This window comes from Euprymna scolopes, chromosome 45 (assembly GCF_053919585.1).
Source record: "Euprymna scolopes isolate OS-2025 chromosome 45, ASM5391958v1, whole genome shotgun sequence".
NCBI classification, from domain to species: domain Eukaryota; kingdom Metazoa; phylum Mollusca; class Cephalopoda; order Sepiida; family Sepiolidae; genus Euprymna; species Euprymna scolopes.
In genome coordinates, this window is record NC_136526.1 from 6355750 (window position 1) to 6375193 (window position 19444).

At 36.0% G+C, this 19444-nt stretch overlaps 1 protein-coding gene across 1 annotated transcript in view; it reads right to left on the reverse strand.

Annotated features, from left to right (window-relative positions):
* LOC145269048 (uncharacterized) overlaps positions 1–19444 on the reverse strand; it is an 80860-nt gene that overhangs the window by 30151 nt on the left and 31265 nt on the right. Inside the window, exons 6-11 of the mRNA XM_080124650.1 lie at positions 18432–18446; positions 17674–17688; positions 14236–14369; positions 9823–9946; positions 2769–2786; positions 907–924 (exon numbers count right to left, since the gene is read on the reverse strand). Coding sequence (XP_079980776.1) covers positions 907–924; positions 2769–2786; positions 9823–9946; positions 14236–14369; positions 17674–17688; positions 18432–18446 — 324 coding nt within the window. The remainder of the gene's footprint in view (positions 1–906; positions 925–2768; positions 2787–9822; positions 9947–14235; positions 14370–17673; positions 17689–18431; positions 18447–19444) is intronic.

The following is a 19444-nucleotide window of genomic DNA, read 5'->3' on the forward strand; positions in this document are numbered from 1 at the left end:
TATCTCATTCCCTATCACAGACGGTTACGTTTCCGACCCGTTGCCCGGGTGTTTGTCGGTGTAAAAGAAAAAAGTTTTGGGGTGGAGGTAGGCTCGAACCCGAATCGTTGGGGCGAAAACGAAAAAAAAAAGCGTGATAACTTATCTCGACGCTACGAAGAAAGTGGAATGAGAATAGATGGAATTAAATGATTAAAAGACACAACAAGCGACCATATACTACACTTTGAGTTTTATATTTCTTATGTACTCTGAAAATTTTACAACAAAACAAAAATAAACAAAAAAAATATGTACAAAGTCTCTCAAAAGTTGCGGAGGGGGTGTCTATGGTCATCTTCGTCCCTGAACTTTTGCTAGTCCATGCTTTATCCTAGCTAAAGTTCTCATTCACCACAATACCGCAATCACACCGGATGTTGTCCTAACTAAGATTCTCAAATCACATCGTGTGTGTGTGTATGTGTATGTGTGTGTGTGTGTGCTTTTTTTATAAACAATAAAATAAATTGATAAACATAAAATGTTATAAAACGTCGTTTGTTTAATTTTATTTCACTGGATGATACTACACTTTGATCTTGGTTCGAAGGCCAAGAAAGAAAACAGGCAACTACAGATTAACTAGAAAGCAACAAGAAGAATATTAGCTAGAATATCAATAACTTTTTTATACAAGGGGAGGTAATTATATTAAACGGTGATAAAACCATTATATTGATTAGATTTCAGATTTCTTTTTACAAGGGGAGATATTACACAATGGCATTATACCATTCATACAGCGTATTGTTTTACATGCAAAAGAGAGTTCTAAAACATGAGATATAATAACCATAAAGATCGATAATATTTAACAAGATAATTTGCATAGATTTTATCTAATAATTAATACTGAATACTTACCTCCAGATCCTTGATTGCCTATAAATAGAAAAAAAAATAGTTCGATAAGTAGTGCAAAATATCTACTTCTCCCCCGTTATATAGTTTTGTTAAGGAAGGAGGTTGTAGAATTAACTACCCTTCCAATACAAAATTACAAATACTCACACTAGATGGCGTTTCAAACCGAATTATCTTCCGTATCACGATACTAGATGAACACACCAGTGCCACCGAAAACACTACGGTATGTATTAAGTTGGTGCAAGAATAATGTCGTTTTTTTTTTGTTTTTTTTTTCATGTTCATGTCAAAAAACTATTTTTGGTTCAAAAATAATTTCGTTTTTTTTGGGGGGGTTACGTTACAATTTGATGTCAAATTAATTTTGGTGCAAAAATAATGTCGTTTTTTGACGTTCATGTCAAAAAAAAATCTTTGGTGCAAAAATATTGTTTTTCGTACGTTCAAATTCATGTCAAAGAACAGGGGTTTTTTCAGTACAAAAATAATGTTTTTTGACGCTCATGTCAAAAAACTATTTTTGGTGCAAAAATAATGTTTTTTTACGTTCGACTTCATGTCAAAAACATTTTTCTCCACCAACCTAATATATAGCAAAGGGCACAATAAGCGACCATATACTACACTTTGAGTTTTATATTTTTTATTTACTTTGAAAGGTTTGCAACAAACAGAAATAAACAAAAAATTAGCCACAAGGCCACTCGAAAATTGGAGGGGGTGTCTCTGGTCATCCTTTTGCTAGTTTATGCTTACTTCTTGCTAAAGTACTTATTCACCAAAATACATCAATCTCACCGGATGTCGTCCTACTTAAGATTCTCAAATCATATCGTGTGTGTGTTTTTTATAAACAATAATGTTATATTATAAACCCTTTTTAAGAATTCAAAACACAACAACCATTGGTGTAAGCAACAGTCCGTTTTTTATTTCTCCTGTTGTTCTTGCTTATGGTAGATAGAGAGAGAGAGTGGGGGGAGCGACAGAGAGAATTATCGTGGCGTCCACTCGGTTGACAATCAAATCTCCAACTGCAATCTTTTTCCTTCTGTCACTTTTTCCTGTCAATCTTTTTCAAACATCCACATAACCAGATTCCTTTCTGTTACATTTTTCATAACAATAACAAGGTTTGTTTATATTTGTGAGAAATATTGAAACAATTCCCGTTTAGCTTGTCAATTTCTGACATTTCATCCGCAGACGCGTGCCACATTTTAATTCATGAACATACATATATGTATATACACCTATACACACACACACACACACATATATATATATATATATATATATATATATATATATATATATATATATATGTGTGTGTGTATATACACCTATACACATATATATACTAGCATGTCAACCCGGCTTAGACCGGGTCATTCGTGTAACAATAAAATAAATTGGTAAACATAAAATTTTATAAAACATCGTTTGTTTAATTTTATTTCACTGGATGATACTACACTTTGATCTTGGCTCGAAGGCCAAGAAAGAAAAAAAGGCAACTACAGATTAACTAGAAAGAAAGAAGCAGAATATTATCTAGAATATTAATTATTTTTTGATACAAGGGGAGATAATTATATTAAACGGTGATAGTACACAATAGTATAATACCATTAAAACATTATATTGATTGGATTTCAATTTTTTTTTTACAAGGGCAGATAATTATATAAAAACGGTGATATTACACAATGGCATTATGCCATTCGTACAGACAGACGTATAGTTATACATGCAAATGAGAGTTCTAAAACAAGGGAGATAATCACCATAAAGATCGATAATATTTAACAAGATAATTTGCACGGATTTTAATCTAGTAATTAATAATCAATACTTACCTATAGATCCGTGACTGCCTATAAATGGAAAAAAATATAGTTAGATAAATACTAGAAAATATCTGTTGGTCCAATATATTTCATATTCTGTAGAATTTTCACAGATTATAATTAGATTACAAGAATGTAAGCAAAAACACTATAAACACTATCATATTTCTCTTTGACTATCTGTTCGCTCCAACAATTCTTGGGAAACTATTCGACTGATCTGGCTGGAATTTGGTATGGTTATTTGCTATGGTGGGGTGCAGCAAATTAAGTATTATGATATTCTGTCGGTGCACAGTTAGGGATTAGGATTTAATGTAAAAAAATGAGCACAATTTTAATTATATTTAATCACGAATTTTACATAAACTACCCACTAAGTTAATGAGTTATTACTTATGCAACTCGAGCTGAAGTACTTGTTCACGCTGGATTACACAAACAGGACATGAAACGTTTTTAATACAAAAAACAATTTTATGGATTCCAATTGCACAGGATTCCTAAGTGCTGGAATAAACAAAGAAGCGAAAAAAAAATAAGGTTACAAAGAAAAGTTTAAAAGAGTAATACGAATAGAATAAATAACCATCGTGTGAAGGATGCGGTATATATATATTTTTAAGTAAATCGTTATTAAGGCCAAAGAGCCACTCTATGATGAGAAATAATGTATATCAGGTAGGCGGTGAGACAAAACCATCATGAATGGTAAGGATGGTTGAAGTTTAGCAAAATCCGAGGTCAACTCAACAAAAATTTGTTCATATTAAACTTGATAAAAAAACGACTATTACTTATTAATGGATTATTACTTATGCAACTCGAGCTAAAGTCCTGTTGTGGTAAAACAAAAAAGTGTCGAACTCGTGAATTTAATGTTGTAGTCGGCTAAGAAGCAGCCTCACGGTATTTTAGTTCATATATAGGTCGTTCTAGCAAAACAAAACTTTTTCTCATGGAAGTTCCGTTTAGTTTTAGGTACACAGGGTGAGAAAGAGAAATTATTGACAGTGGTTGTAGCTATACGAGCAACGTTGGAACCAGCAACATGCTACAGCTACTAAGGTTAATGCCAGGAAAGATAGAAAAGTTTGAAGTTTCTTGTTGGGAGTAAAGCTAGGAGTGGTAGGAGGAAAGGTCAAGGACAAAAAAGTAGCTAAGAGAGAAGGAGAAATATCGAGATTGCGGATATTATAGTGTGAAACGGTAAAGTTGTCGCCCTAAAGAAAACAATACACCAGCTTTATTTTAAAACTTATTTAAAAAAATCAATTCAGATAACATTTCGGCCAGTGTAATCCCCGATCCACAGGCGAATCTTGCCGAAATAGCTTCTAATCGAAAAAAAAAAAACCTGGACTCGATTCTCAGCGACACTCTCCGCTCTAACCAGGTTCCATCCGGTTCTCGAGAACTTAACGGCTCGAATCCCCCAAACATCTTAACCCCCGTCCTTACATAATCTCATTTATGCAAATTAATGCGCATCGGAACCTGCTGATTCGTCGCCTTCTCGTCTTCCATCGCTCGGGTTTCGAGTTCACACATGCAGCCCACCTCCGTGACTGCAGTCACATTTAATTTTCACTACAAAACGGAAACACTATTAAGTACCCTTTCAATACACAATTACGAATACTCACACTAGATGGCGTTTCAAATCGAATTATCTCCCCTTTCACGATAGTAGATGAACACACCAATCAACACTAGTTCCAAACGGAAACACTATCATATGATACCTACATATAGACACACCAATACGATAACCTGGGACAATTCCATACTATATATCGCTGCAAATAACGCAGAGGGGTCTGAAATTCAAGTCTCGTTTTTAGTTTGTGATAAGTTAGGCCTCGTGGTACTCCGTCGACGGTGTAACAGCAGAAAATTAACTCTTTTGAATGACCATGGATATTAACAGCCTGGCCCAATTTTTAGGTATTTATTAGTTACTCTTCTACTTTACTTATTTTTAAGTGTTTATTTTTGTTAAATTACTAAAAGCAGTAAATGTCCATCTATGTTACCGCGCTAAAAGAGTAACGTTATTATTTAGAAAGCCGTTCTTTATATGGTGACGGTGTTTTTTTTTAACTATTCTGTACTTTCACCTAACAATTTAATAAACAAATCTATATATCTATAAAAGTGAACATGTCTGTGTGTGTATCTGTATGTCTGTGTGTCTGTGTACATTTCCCTACGCAATAACTCTGTCTTAATGAGCCGTTCCACTTGTTAACAAATTTACCGAATTTCCATTACTAACCATTACTATATTATCCAATTTCTATTGTACACTCTTTAACCCTTATCCTCGAGTGGCCTCTTGGCCTTGATAATGTGGTGATGCCTGTGTAAAAAACAAATTCAGTCTACAGACTCGAAATTTGATATACAGGTTACTGAGATTTGGGGAAATGTTTGTAATCCGTTTTCGGCCAGAATTTTGCTGTTAAGAGGTCAAAGTTCAACGATTTGACCTTTGAGAACTCTACCAAACTCCTCCGCCAATTTTGGGTCTAAACACTTGAAATTTTAGATATAGGTTCCTGGGACATGGATCTAACTTAATAACTTGATGTGAGCCCGAAACAATAAATGTTAAGGGGTCAATAAAAAAAAAATTATTTGAAAAAAAATGGCCGCTTTTTTTCTTTTTTTGCTCAACATACACCTCCAAACACCCGGGTAACGCCTGCCGAAATGCTAGTATATCATTAAAATTGAATCTTACTTTGAAATACTAGTTAAAAAAAAAAAAAAGATAACACGTTAATATAGACACATAAGCACCCTAAAAAACTTATCCAGATAGGGAAGAGAGTAACTTATCTTGCCTTTGGTAACATTTATTTGTTTTATATGCCGTTCTCTTCGATTCTCGAAAATCGTTCAAAAAAAGTCATAAATAATAATTTTAAAAAAAATAATGACAGGAAAAATTTGGGGCGCTGTATTTTTAAAACCGTAATGCGGGGTCTGAAAGTTCGCGCAGATCAAAACAAAGGACGCTATGTAATATTTGCTGTGACAATGTCGACCGAGTACCACGTGACCTAACTTTTTTCCAAAATGAACACAAGGCTCGAATTTCAGAGTCCTCTGCGCTATTTGCACCCGCACTTTTTGGTTTGTTGGATTTTTATTTTTGTATAAGTCATATGAACATTTGAGTTTCAATCTATCGCCAAACTTTCACGAAAAACACTGATATAGATTAAAAAAAAAAAAAGATTACAGCCCGTTGATTTATCTTACAACAGACCAAGATCATAAAGAATCAAACAGAAAAGTAGAAACGTTGACTGTAAAAAGTCATGAAAATGGAGTAATCCCATAACTTCCGTTTGACAATTACACACTGTAGGAAACATCAATAAATTAAGATAGACACAAAGCCAACCAGTAAACCTTCATGAATCGCATCTTCCGATTGGTGCGGATTGCGAACCTACGTGACTTATTTTCCGCCATTCCTTCCGGAGAAACTCGCTCAAGCTGTTGTTATGCTTAAGACAGAAGAGACTTTTCAAAGCGGTTTTTCTATAGGAGGACAAATCATCTCCAACCTCTCCTACGCTGATGACGTCGCTCTTGTTAATGAATGCTCACATAAACTTCAAGTTTTTGTTTATATATCAGCAAAGAATGCAAAGGAAATAGGATTAGAAATAAACCTAAAGAAAACAGAATGTATGTCTACAGCTAAATCACAGTTTAACCTAAACATGACTATTTACAGTAAAACCATCAAACAGGTCACCCAATTCATTTATTTGTGGCATAGACTGACTTCCTTTTCCAGTGATCACGATATTGAAACACGGAATCTGGCTAGGTTGGGCGGCTTTCCAAAACCACAATCGCATACGAAAAATCAAAAAGGATGGTGATAATTGCTAAAGTAAAAGTTTATTTAATTTATGTCCTCCCAGTAGTTTTATATGGCCTTTGTTGTATCAGATGAACTAAACAACTAGCCAGCCAATAAACTATTTATTTATTTGTTTAAAAGCGAAGAATAGGCGTAGCCTGACTGAGAAAGAGAAAAACGCAGAGACTGTTCAACTGGCAATTGTCTCTGACAAAATAGGAACTGCACAACAAACCTTAATACATAGCAGAAAAGAAACTTTCAAAAATGTTTTTTACTGGCTTTGGAAGGAACCCGTTTACGGTCGACATAACTGTTTCTTTGTAGCTCTTTTTTTTTTTACACGGTGGTCACCACTTATCAAGGCCCGGAAGCCACTCAGGGATAAGGGTTATTGCAAGTACAGTACGTTAGTGTGGAGATTTAATGAAGTGTTTACTTAAGGGGGCGGTTCATTAGGAATTTGTTAACGTTGGTCTTGAAGACATCCTAGTTGTAGTCAGGTGAGAAGCAGGCAGACGGAACAGAGTTCCACAGGCGTGCAGTTCTAAGAAAGAAGCTTTGTTCATGGAATCTACGTTTTGATTTAGGCACAGATAAAGAAGGGGTGGAATTTTTCACATGTGATTCAGCTAGACGGGTGTTTTTCGTGAAGGATTGGCGAGGGGGGACCAGAGATTGGAGTTCAGACGAGCACTTGCCATGGAATTAACGATAAAACAAGGATAGGCTCGCAACGTCTCTTCTGTGGGAGAGAGGTTGCAGGGTAGAGAAAAGAGCATCCCCACTAAGCCACGAAGTCTATTTTGTACTCTGTCAAGGCAGGATAGGCTGTTTTTAGCAGCTCCTGCCACGATATGGCAGCAGTATTCCATCCTTGGACGTACTTGGCTTTTATATAGATAGAGAAGTGTATCAATAGTGAGATATCTTCTGGAGCGGGAGTTTGATGTCAGCATCTGTCCTTGACGAGTGAGCATCTCGATGTACTTTCTTCCTTTCCGTCGACCTCAAAACCTTGTCTTTTTTTTCTTTTCTTTTTTTTTTTGCTTCCTTGTTTTTGTCTTTACAAAGTCGCTGCAGGCATTCAACTGACGGCGGTCTCTTTCCATACTACCCTTTGATGACTCTTTGCCTGTTGACGCCCATGACAGTTCGTAATCACTGTCAGAGTAATCGCTGTTTTTTTTTTTTGTTTTTGTTTTTGTTTTTTGTGGAGCTCTGAGGTGTCAGAATCTGGTCAGGTAGTTTGATGCTAGCTGGAGTGCAGATCGATAAACAATTCTGCAGAGTCATCCACAGACGGTGGTATATGTGTAGGGCCCCATGACATTACCCCACATTTTTAAACCCTTCCTTGATGTTCTCTGCTAAGAAGCAGTTTGACTGCCACAAAGACTTGCATAGATTTAGAAAAAAACGTTTATTATTGAGAGGCATGCCCAGATTCTTCTGAGCAAACCGGACAACGACAAAACATAAACACTGTGTATCGCTTTATTGCAGGTCAATATTTTTTTTTTAATTTTGAAATTGCTGCGAAACGCAGAGAAGTGAAATTTGGTATAAAACTGGAAGAGCATAAAAAGGTGACTTATTCTCCTGATTTTTGTGGAATTTGAACAAATATTTTGACAATTATTCTAATTTTTCTATTTTCTGGTAATTTTAAGTGTGTATCACTGTATTGCAGGTCTTCCAAAATGCCTAAAAAGAGTCGATTGACAGCTAATGAAAAGGAGTGTGTGGTTTCAGGCTTGCAGAAGGTTTATCTCTCGTAGATCTAGCCAAGGAGCTTGGAAGAGATCGAAGAGCCCTTTCTCGATTCGTTGAAAATCCAAGCATCAAACCAAGGAAGAACAAAAACAAAAGAAAGTCAGTTTCTGCTCGTAATGTTGGAAAAATTCGCCGTCAACTTATCAAGCAGCCGTGCAGTGAGTGCTGCGATATTTCACAAGGCTGGAATACCTTCCTTGTCTAGAAAGACAGGCTGCAATGTCTTAAACGAAATTGCAAGAAGCATTAAGCCCATAGCAAGACCTGTTTTAAACCATAAGGTAAAACGTTTGGCTTGGGCTCAGAAATACATGAAAACCAGCTTAGAAAATGTTCTTTTCGCCGATGAGGCCAGATCAACTCTTGATGGGCCAGATGGGTAGACCAAAGTTTGGAGTCCTCTTGGATTCCCTACCCCTCATCGATTCTTTCGTTAACAGGAAGGTGGAGGTGTCATGTTTTGGGCTGGAATAATCTGCGATTAACTAATTGGACCATTTCGAGTGCCAGAAGGTGTCAAACGTTATTTTTTTTATTTTTACACAGAGATCACCACTTATCAAGGCCCGGAAGCCACTCAGGGATAAGGGTTATTGCAAGTACAGTACGTTAGTGTGGAGATTTAATGAAGTGTTTACTTAAGAGGGCGGTTCATTAGGAATTTGATAACTGCACGGCTTTTGAGCTGAGAGAGTACAGAATTGACCCAGGTACAGAATTGACCCAGGTATAGATTTACCTTAGGAATAGAATTGTCCCAGCTATTGAATTGCCCAGTTATGGAATTGTCCTAGGTATGGAATTGCCTCAGGTATGGAATTGACCCAGGTATGGAATTGGCCCAGGTAAAGAATTGTTCTCGGTATGGAATTGCCCCAGGTATGGAATTGGCCCAGGTAAAGAATTGTCCTCGGTATGGAATTGACCCAGGTATAAAATTGGCCCAGGTAAAGAATTGTCCTCGGTATGGAATAGCCCACGTATGGAATTACCTCAGGTATGGAATTGCATCAGGTATGGAATGGGCTCATGTAAAGAATTGTCCTCGGTATGGAATTGTCCCAGGTACCAAATTGACCCAAGTATAGAATTACCCCAGATATAGATTTGCTCACTCAGTATATAATTGCCCAGCTATGGAATTACCCCAGGTATTGAATTGCCCCAGATATAGAATTTCCCTAAATATGGAATTACCCCAGGTATTGAATTGCCCCAGATATAGAATTTCCCTAAATATGGAATTACCCCAGGTATTGAATTGCCCCAGATATAGAATTTCCCTGAATATGGAATTACCCCAGGTATTAAATTGCCCCAGATATAGAACTGCCCCAAATATGGAATTGCCCCATGGATCTCCATAACGTAAAAATATGCACAAGCAAAGGTTTAACTCACCTGTTCTGTAGACTGATTTAGAATATTCTCCTCCACAGTTATCCCGGCCATTTCGACATTTCATGTTGCAGTTATAAGCAGGGTCATTACTATACTGGTAACCACAGAAACATTGCCTTCCGTACTAAAACGAAATAAGAAAAACTATTCTTTCAAAAACGTATTTTATTACATTAAAATATACTATTTGCAAGATGCAGGGAATATTTCATTTGAGAATGTAAAAATCTATCTATCTATCTATGGGACTAGTCAAGTCTGGGGAACGTGGTGGCCATTTGATATTGTCATAGCGAGAGATAATATGCGAAGTTGAAAATAAAGATTGATTTAATTTTTATTTTTATTTTACATTTGCCAATGTCTTAGGCAGATTGTGTTAAAATTCCAGAAATATATCATCAAACATAAAAAATCTATTTAAGTTCAAAACCCTTCAATGTCTTTTTGGACACCCTATATCACACTAATAAGGAAAACGATCCTTTCAAAAACATATTTTGATTACAGTAAAATATGATAATGGCAAGATGCAGGAATATTTTATTTGAGAATGTAAAAATCTATCTATCTATCTATCTATCTATCTATCTACTAATATGAAAGGAACTTTGTGTGTGTGAGTGTGTGTGTGTGTGTGAATGTGTGTGTGAGTGTGGGCGCGAGTGTGTGTTTGTGTGTGTATGAGTGTTTGTGTGTGTGTGTGATTTGAGTGAGTGTGTGCGTGCGAGTGTGTTTGTGTGAGTGTGTGTGTGAATGTGTGGATGTGAATGCGTGTGTGTGCGAGTGTGTGTGAGTGTTTGTGTGTGTGAGTGTGTGTCTGAGTGTTTGTGTGTGCGAGTGTGTGTGAGTGCGTGTGTGCGAGTGTCTGTGAGTGCCTGTGTGTGTGAGTGAGTGGGTGTGTGAATGTGTGTGTATGCGTGTGTGTGTGAGTGTGTGTGTGTGCGAGTGTGTGTGAGTGTGTGTGTGAGTGTGTGTGTGTGACTGTGTGTGTGAGTGTTTGTGTGTGTGAGTGTGTGTGTGTGTGAGTGTGTGTGTGAGTGTGTGTGTGAGTGTGTGAGTGTGTGTGTGTGTGCGAGTGTCTGTGTGTGTGCGAGTGTGCGCATGTGTGAGTGGTTGTGTGTGTGTGTGAGTTGTGCGAGTGTGTGTGAGTGTGTGTGAGTGTGTGTGTGTGTGTGTGATAAACATATCCCCAATGTATGTACAAATGCATATTACGCTCGAACCGTGTTTGTTACAGTTCAAACCTCTCACGGATCCGCACCAAACAAAAAAGAAGTAATAAATAAATAAAAATCTGTGGTCGGCATTTTTTTTTTACATTTTTTAACGAAAGCATTCATTGCCGTTAATCTCCCATCTCAACACTGCCACATGTCCATCTAACCTGACGGTGTTTCTCCTCCCTCCGACCCATAATGGTCCTCGACTTTACAGATCAATTTATTTTTACGCACTCTTGCTTCCTCACGACCACGTGGTGTATTTTTCTCTCTTTTTTTTTCGCTCCTTTTTCTTCTCGCACCCACTTCCTAATTTGCATATGCGCTTATTTCGGCTTCTGCTGCTGCTAACCTCCTTGCAAGCCAGCTATCTTTCGCTGCTGCTGATATTTTCCTATGTACTCATATGCACTAGCCTGGTATGGGTTTCTCTTCTTCCGAACGCACGCTGGCCACAGCCAGCTGATTTTCGCGTTCATTTTACACGCCCATCTCCTTCAGCGCCGACTTTGTTTCTTGCCGGCCACGTGGTATCCTTTTTTTTTCTTTTCACACCATCTCACACACACCTCCTAATTTGCATACGCGTTCAAACGCTGCTCCTGCTGCTAATACAATCGCTTGCCATCCATTTTTCGACGGCTGCTGATGTTTTCATAAGTATTCACATGAGCTCTGTTACACAAAGCTTTTTTTGTTATCGAAAAAAATACATAATACGAATAAATTATCATAAAACGATTCCGAATCACTTATTTGCTAATTTTTCTGATTTTATTTTTTTTTTTTTTTTTGGTCCCCCTGACAAAAGGAGGGTGGACCTGTAAATTCACCCTCATCTGTTCGTCCGTCCGCACTTTTTTCAATAACTACAAGGATGGTGATGGGAATGTCATGGTCTGGGGCTGCATGAGTGCTGGCATATATTGAAGAATTACATTTCATTGAGGGAAACATGAACTCCAACATGTGCTGTCAAATACCGGAGCAGTGCATAGACTGGGTCGCAGAGCAGTGTTCCGTCATGACAATGACCCAAAACACACATGCAAGACAGCCACTGCTTTACTGAAGAGGCTGAGGATGAAGGTGATGGACTGGCCAAGCATATCTCCAGAGTTGAATGCAATAGAACATCTTTGGGGCATCCTTAAGGGGAAGGGGGAGGTGCGCAAAGTCTAAAATATCCTCCAATTGAAGAGTGGCAGAACATTCTAGTGGCTACATGTGAAACTCCAGTATATTATCTATTGTGTTCATATTGACAATTTTCGTAAATATGTTATATATGCTGCAGACATTGTGTCAAAAAATCACTTTTCTGAATAACTACGTGTTGGAATTTTTTGAAATTTTGCACAAACATCAAACATGACATGTGCAAAAAAGTAACAGAAGGGATTTCCCGGGGAAACTTCCTTGGCGGTGCCTTTCAGGTTAAAACGGTTTAAATTGACACTTTTGTGCTTATTAAAAAAAATTGATGCCTTGGATTTTTAAAAAAAAACTTTCTGAAAAGTTGAAATAATTTTGTTTGTCTATATTTCGCAATAACTCTTCGGTGTGTCCCAGGGGCTCTTTTAGGGTTAATAAAAACATTCCAACATTCAAACATAGATTTTACCATATTTGTCCAAAATTTTCAGTGTATGTCTATTTAGCAGTTTTGTATCGTGCTGAACTCAATTTTAAATTGTTAAGGCCTTGGGGGCGTTTAGGGCTAAATGGGGGGGGGAGAATATGATGGACGTAGTCATTTCTTTTTTTTTTTTTTTTTTCATGGCGTAGAACTCAAATTTACATATGTTAAGGCCTAAAACTGCACCGTTTGTTCATTTTCACCAGGATTTGACGTCCCCTGGAGAGTTTTGGGACTAAGTGGTGGGGGGGGGCAAATGCTGAACTTAGTCACTCTTTTATGACTCGTTCACTGTATACTCACCAAGAACCATGCATGCTTCACTTGTTTAATAGAAAATCGCTCCAGACAAAGCATGGAGCCACTTAATGTAAGGAGTTAACAAAATTATACTCTTCAAGGTCAAAAGCTCGCCAACGATAGGTGTTAGATTGAATAGATATTGACTCAGAAAACAGCGATTCTTCCCTCTCTGTCAGAAACAAGGCTCATGGAATGTGAGGACTAAATGAACCAAATAAGCGAAACGTTAATAGTAACACCCAAAATTCACTTTCTACTTATTACAATTATTTCACGTTAAGGGAAAAAAATTGTCTCCGTCGTGAGGGATTTCTCTTTCACTGGGCGAGGACAGAAAAGATGAAATGCAGTATCGGAACAGATACTACACTGTGATTTTGGCCCGATAAGACTCATTTGAAGAAAATCGGAGGTACCTATTTACTTGCCTCCCCACGAGGGCAGAGTTAGACATAAGGGGCACTCCGGATAGCAACAAAAAAAAAAGTATCTCAATCATGAAGGATTTCTTCCACACTGACCAAGAACAGAAAAGGTTTAGTGTAGCATAAGAACAGATACTACACTGAGATCTAGGCCCGATAAGACACATTTGAAGAATCTCGGAGGTTATATCTTTTTTATTAATAATTTTTTTTATTTTTACTGTTAGTTTTTTTTGTTTTGTTTTTTTGGGGTTTTTTTTTGTTATTGAGGGGTTATTATTTGGGGCCAGATTTACAGGAATACTGTTTAGGGAGTTGGGCAGCAATGATGCGTTCCCCAGCGCTCTCCGGCCAAAAACAGATACGAAACAACTTATAGAAAAATAAACGTCTTTATTTTTTTTTCAAAATTCTGCAACTACTAAAATCACTGTTCGCGTATAGCACGCGGAAAACTTAGTGACGACGTGGAACAGAGGGGGAGGGGCGGTTGACTGTGGTCGAGACAATCAAGCGGCGTTTTAACAACCGGGTGCGTGTCTGTCTTTTTCTGCTTCTGCCCCTGACAAACTACCCGCTTTGTTTATTTCAGAGTCGAGTTTCCCGATGCACCTGCGATGTCAACAACTTTAACCTGTGACCCCATCAACGTGTATATCCGGCCTCTGCTACCCTTGACAATTCACACCTGCAAGTGTTTCCGCACAGTGCACTGTGCGACACCAAGATGTCTGCTTACATTACCGCTAAAAGAATTATTTCACGTTAAAAAAATCACGAAAAAAAAATGTTACATATGTATAACATATTTCGATTGGCTTACCTGTACACCAGCAAAGGGATATCGGCGTTTTCTGCACTTTCTCCTGCATTCGCGAACGCTGTGTACATCTTGCACTCTTTTCTTCAAGTAACGGTTCCCGCTGTCTTTGAAACATCCAACAAAATTCGAATCAGCTGAAGAAAGAAGCAGATGTCAGGGTTAGGATTAAGGTTAGGATCAGATTAGGATCAAGGTTAGGAGTAGTGTTAGAATTAAGGGTTAGTGTTAGTGTTATGATCGTAAGTAAGGTTCAGGTTTAGGGTTAAGGTCAGAGTCAAGGTTAATTCAGAGTTGGGGTTAGGGTCAGGGTTCGGGTCCTAGTTAGGATTATGGTCAGAATTAGGGTTAGGATTAAGGTCAGGATAATGGTTACGGTCAGCATTAGGATTAGGGTAATGATTATAACCAGCTGAATAAAGAAACAGATGTCAGAGTTAGGACTAAGGTTAGGGTCAGGTTAGGATTAGGGTTAGTATTAGGTTAAGGATTAAGGTTAAAATTAGGGTTAGGGTTAGGTTTAGGGTTAAGGTTAAGATAAGGGTTTGTATTAGTGCAAGGATTAGAGTTAATATTAGGGTTTGAATTATGTTTAGTATTAGAGTAAGAATTAGGTTAAGGATTAGGGTTAGGATTAGAATTAGGTTTAAGATTAGGTAAGGAATAAGGTTAGGATTAGGGTTAGCATTAGAGTTAGAATTAGTGTAAGGCTCAAGGTTAGGAGTTAGAGTTAGAATCAAAATTTTTATTAGGTTAGGATTACGGTTAGGATTATGGTAAGGATTAGGATTGGGGTAAGCGTTAGGAATAGGTTAGTATTAGAGTTAATATTAGGTTTAGAATTAAGGTTAAGATCAGGGCTACGATTAGGGTTTGTATTAGTGTAAGGATTAGAATTAATATTAGGGTTAGTATTAGGGTAAGGATTAAGGTTACGATCAAGCTTAGGATCAGGTTAGGATTATGGTTAGGATTAGGGTTAGGGTTAAGATCAAGTTAGGATTATGGTTAGGATTGGGGTTAGGATTAGGGTTACAATTAGAGACCCTTTTAAGATCATCTTCTTCCTTTCACGCCTTCAATCCAACTCAACACTTTGCTCCAGCAAACTGGAACATGTGACAGACGACACGTCCTACCGATCAACTGTTCCGATACCTTCCGGTGCAAACTTTACCAGTGCACAGTTTGACAAGGTCTGACATGTTCTGATAAGCTTATCAAAACATAGCTTCACTTCTAATGAATGTGTGTATACAGAATGTATACGTGGCCTAACTGAATGTCTGTTAGTTCTAATCTTATCGAAACATAGCTTCACCTCTCTTGTTTACTTCGCCAGTTAAATAGATTGTAAAAATGGAACCTCCCTCACTCGTTCCAGGGTTCGAATCTCTCGATTGGCGTTAATCGTGACATCCTGCACTGATGATTCCCGAAAAGGTGAAAAGCTATTGTCTGTAGGTATTATAGTAAACAATAATATATATATATATATATATATATATATATATATACATATATATACATATATATACAGGTATTATAGTAAACAATAATATATATATACATACATATATATACATATATATATACAGGTATTATAGTAAACAATAATATATATATACATACATATATATATATACATATATATATATATATATACCTGTCATCCCGTTTTTAAAAGATGAAAGTTGATGTATTGATTGCATGTGATTAAATGACTAAATAAAAAATAAGTTCCTATAAGTAAGTTTCATTTTATATAGTTTTAAAGTTAACAACTTACAAGATTCTCTCTCTCTCTCTCTCTCTCTCTCTCTCTCTCTCTCTCTCTCTCTCTCTCTCTCTCTCTCTCTCTTAGACAGACAGACATTTTCACTTTTATAGATATAGAGATATGTAGATAGATAAGTTGGATGAAATATATAGTAATGATTTAAAAAGTATTTTAAAAACGACTCATGCGCCACCATCGAGAACCGAAACCAAAATGTTCAGCTCACGATTTATTTTGCCTCTGTCGTCTATGACTGGGCTATGAAAACATCTTTTCTTCAAGGCTAAAAATTAAAACATGAACCAATAACTACTACGTTATGCATTTGTAATGCCGCCGTTCGACCTTCACCTGGCAAATTTCAATTTCATGTCTGTAGATCCAAAAACTCTAGGAGGAATTTGGTAGGCAAAATTTGTTAAACAAAAATATATACGTATACATAAATATATATGGAAACAATTTTGTGTTTACTATAAACTTTTTACGCAAATATTATGCAAGTATAAATCATGTAGAATACTTTCATGAATATAATTACACATAATAGTTAAATAAAGATGATCATTCCATAAGAAAACCAAAAAAAACTAAAAGGGAATTAATTAAAATGAATGTTTAAAAGAATATGCAAATTAGCTAGATCTTTTGCTAGTGAATGCAATTCCAAAACCCATATATATGAAAATTGTATTTTCGTTTTAAGTAAATAGAAAAGAGGGTTTTTAGTATCAATATAAATACACACAAAAGAAAAACGAATTTAGAGAAGTATAGATTTATAATTTGTTTTGATTACGCTGAGTCATGCACTTTGCTGCCAACCAATAATGTCCATGCGAAGCAATTGATCGAGCAGATTGGTAAAGAAAAAAATCCTTAAACAAAATTAAAGCAATAAAAAGTTTGGGGATATTTATTAAAACAATTACGTGTTAACTGTTCTACACTTCCAAGTATCGGGTCAAGATCAAAGTGTAGTATCTGTTCTTCAGATGCTACACTTCAATTTCTTGTTCTCCGTCAGTGGAGGAGAGATCCTTCACGACTGACGCAAATTTTATTTTTGTTCCTTTTCTCCAAATTAAAAATGACCCTGGTGTCTAATATATATATATATATATATATATATATATATATATATATATTAGAAGTCGACTTGAAATATATATATATATATATATATATATATATATATATATATATATATATATATATTTCAAGTCGGCTTCTATTAAACCCATAGTTGGGACCCTAACAGGTACTACCACTTCGGGTCAGAGTGGACCTGGGAGCAATGGCCATTAAGGGTGGTTCCACACTCTCCGAAACCCGCAAACTGGGGACCTCACTATCGGATATAGGTTAAGGTCATATTCAGGACCGTGAAACATTGGGAGTCAAAAGAGTAAAGAGTTCCCCAGTACCTTTGACAAAGTTTGGCATGAAGGACACACAGACACGTTCACTACTAATGAAAATTAAATTGTACGGTGTAACTGGACGTATACTAGATATAATTCGAGCACCATATTCACAATGCTTAAACACAATTCAGCAGAATAAGACGAAGAATCACGGACAGACACAATGATAATCGTATCTTTTAGTGATATACTTTTCAATTCAGAAATTATTTAAAAAAAAACAACAATATTTACCAGATCCATGGCCACCTGTAAATAGAATAAATATAGGTTTACAAATATTTATTAAAGCAAGAAACTTTACACGCTGGGTTAGACGTAATATATTTTTTTCCTAAAAGTTCATTAATCATATATTTATATAACACTAACATTTCAGCCCGGCATTGCCCGGGTGTTGGGAGGTGTATGTTCAGCAAAAAAAAAAAAAAAAGCGGTCAATTTTTTTAAACTTTGCCCCCTATTATGACCCCTTAATATTTATTGTTTTGGGCTCAAATCAAGTTATTAAGTTAGATCCATGTCCAAGGAATCTATATCTAAAATTTCAAGTGTTTGTACCAAAAATTGGCGGAGGAGTTTTGTAGAGTTCTCAAATGCTAAATCGTTGAACTTTGACCCCTTAACAACCAAATTTCTGGCGGAAAATCGATCACATAGATTTTTCCCAAATCTCAGTACCGTGTATATCAAATTTCGAGTCTGTAGACTGAAAATTTACAGAGTTATTGCGTAGGGAAATGTACACACACACACACACACACACACACACGTTCACTACTAATGGACATTAAATTGTACGGTAAAACTGGATGTATACTAAATATAATTCGAGCACCATATTCATAATGCTTAAACACAATTCAGCAGCACTGAATAGCATCAGACTTTAAATCACGGACAGACAGACATACAAAATAATAATCATATTTTTTAGTGATGTAGTTTTCAATTCAGAAAAACAAAAAAAAAAAACAAAAAACAATATTTACCAGATCCATGGCCACCTGTAAATAGAACAAAAATTGGTTTAAAAATATTTACTAAATCAAGAAACTTTACATGCTAGGTTAAACGTCATATATTCCTTCTAAACGTTCGTTAATCATATACTAGCGGGACCTGTGGTAATTCCACAGGTGACCCATTCATATGTAATATATTGATGTTGGCATTCTGTAGATGTTCAACGTAAATATAAATACCCTGATATTATTGTAGTTTTTTTTTTTTTTTTTTTTTGTTAAAACTGCAAAAGTATTTATTTAAGCTAGCAGGGATGCCCGGCAAAACCCGGTCGCAAAGTACGCTTAAATATGATATTTTAATACTTGCAGATTTCGTATATATTATTAAAGAGTTAATGTCCTATCGATTTTTATATGTTATAAAGTTGCGATTTCAAAAATAAAAAAATATCCATATATATATATATATATATATATATATATATATATATATATATATATATATATATATATATATATATATATATATTCATATGACTTGGGTGCATTAGCTTGAATCGAAACCGAAATAAAAACTTATGAATATATATATATATATATATATATATATATATATATATATATATATATACAACTTGGGCTCCTTCAGCTATATTCGAAACCGAAACCAAAACTTATGAAGAATTCTTTGTAAAAATGATTTATGACAAGAAATGGAAGTACATAACAATTAAACGGCCCGGACGTAATCGTGACACAGAAAATAACACACACGCTATCGTATTAATATATAGATTGTTATAATATTTATAATTGTTTTGATTACGCTGGCTGAGTCATGCACTTCGCCACTAACATGAGTATCCATATTAAGCAATTGCTCGAGCATATTTGTAAAAAAAAAGCCCTTTAAAAACATTGAAATAATAAAATTTTTGTTGATTTTAACGCTTACATAAGAGTCACTTTGTGTGTGTGTGTGTGTGTGTGTGTGTGCGTTCATTTCTTATAGGCTTACTCCAAAATATATATTATTC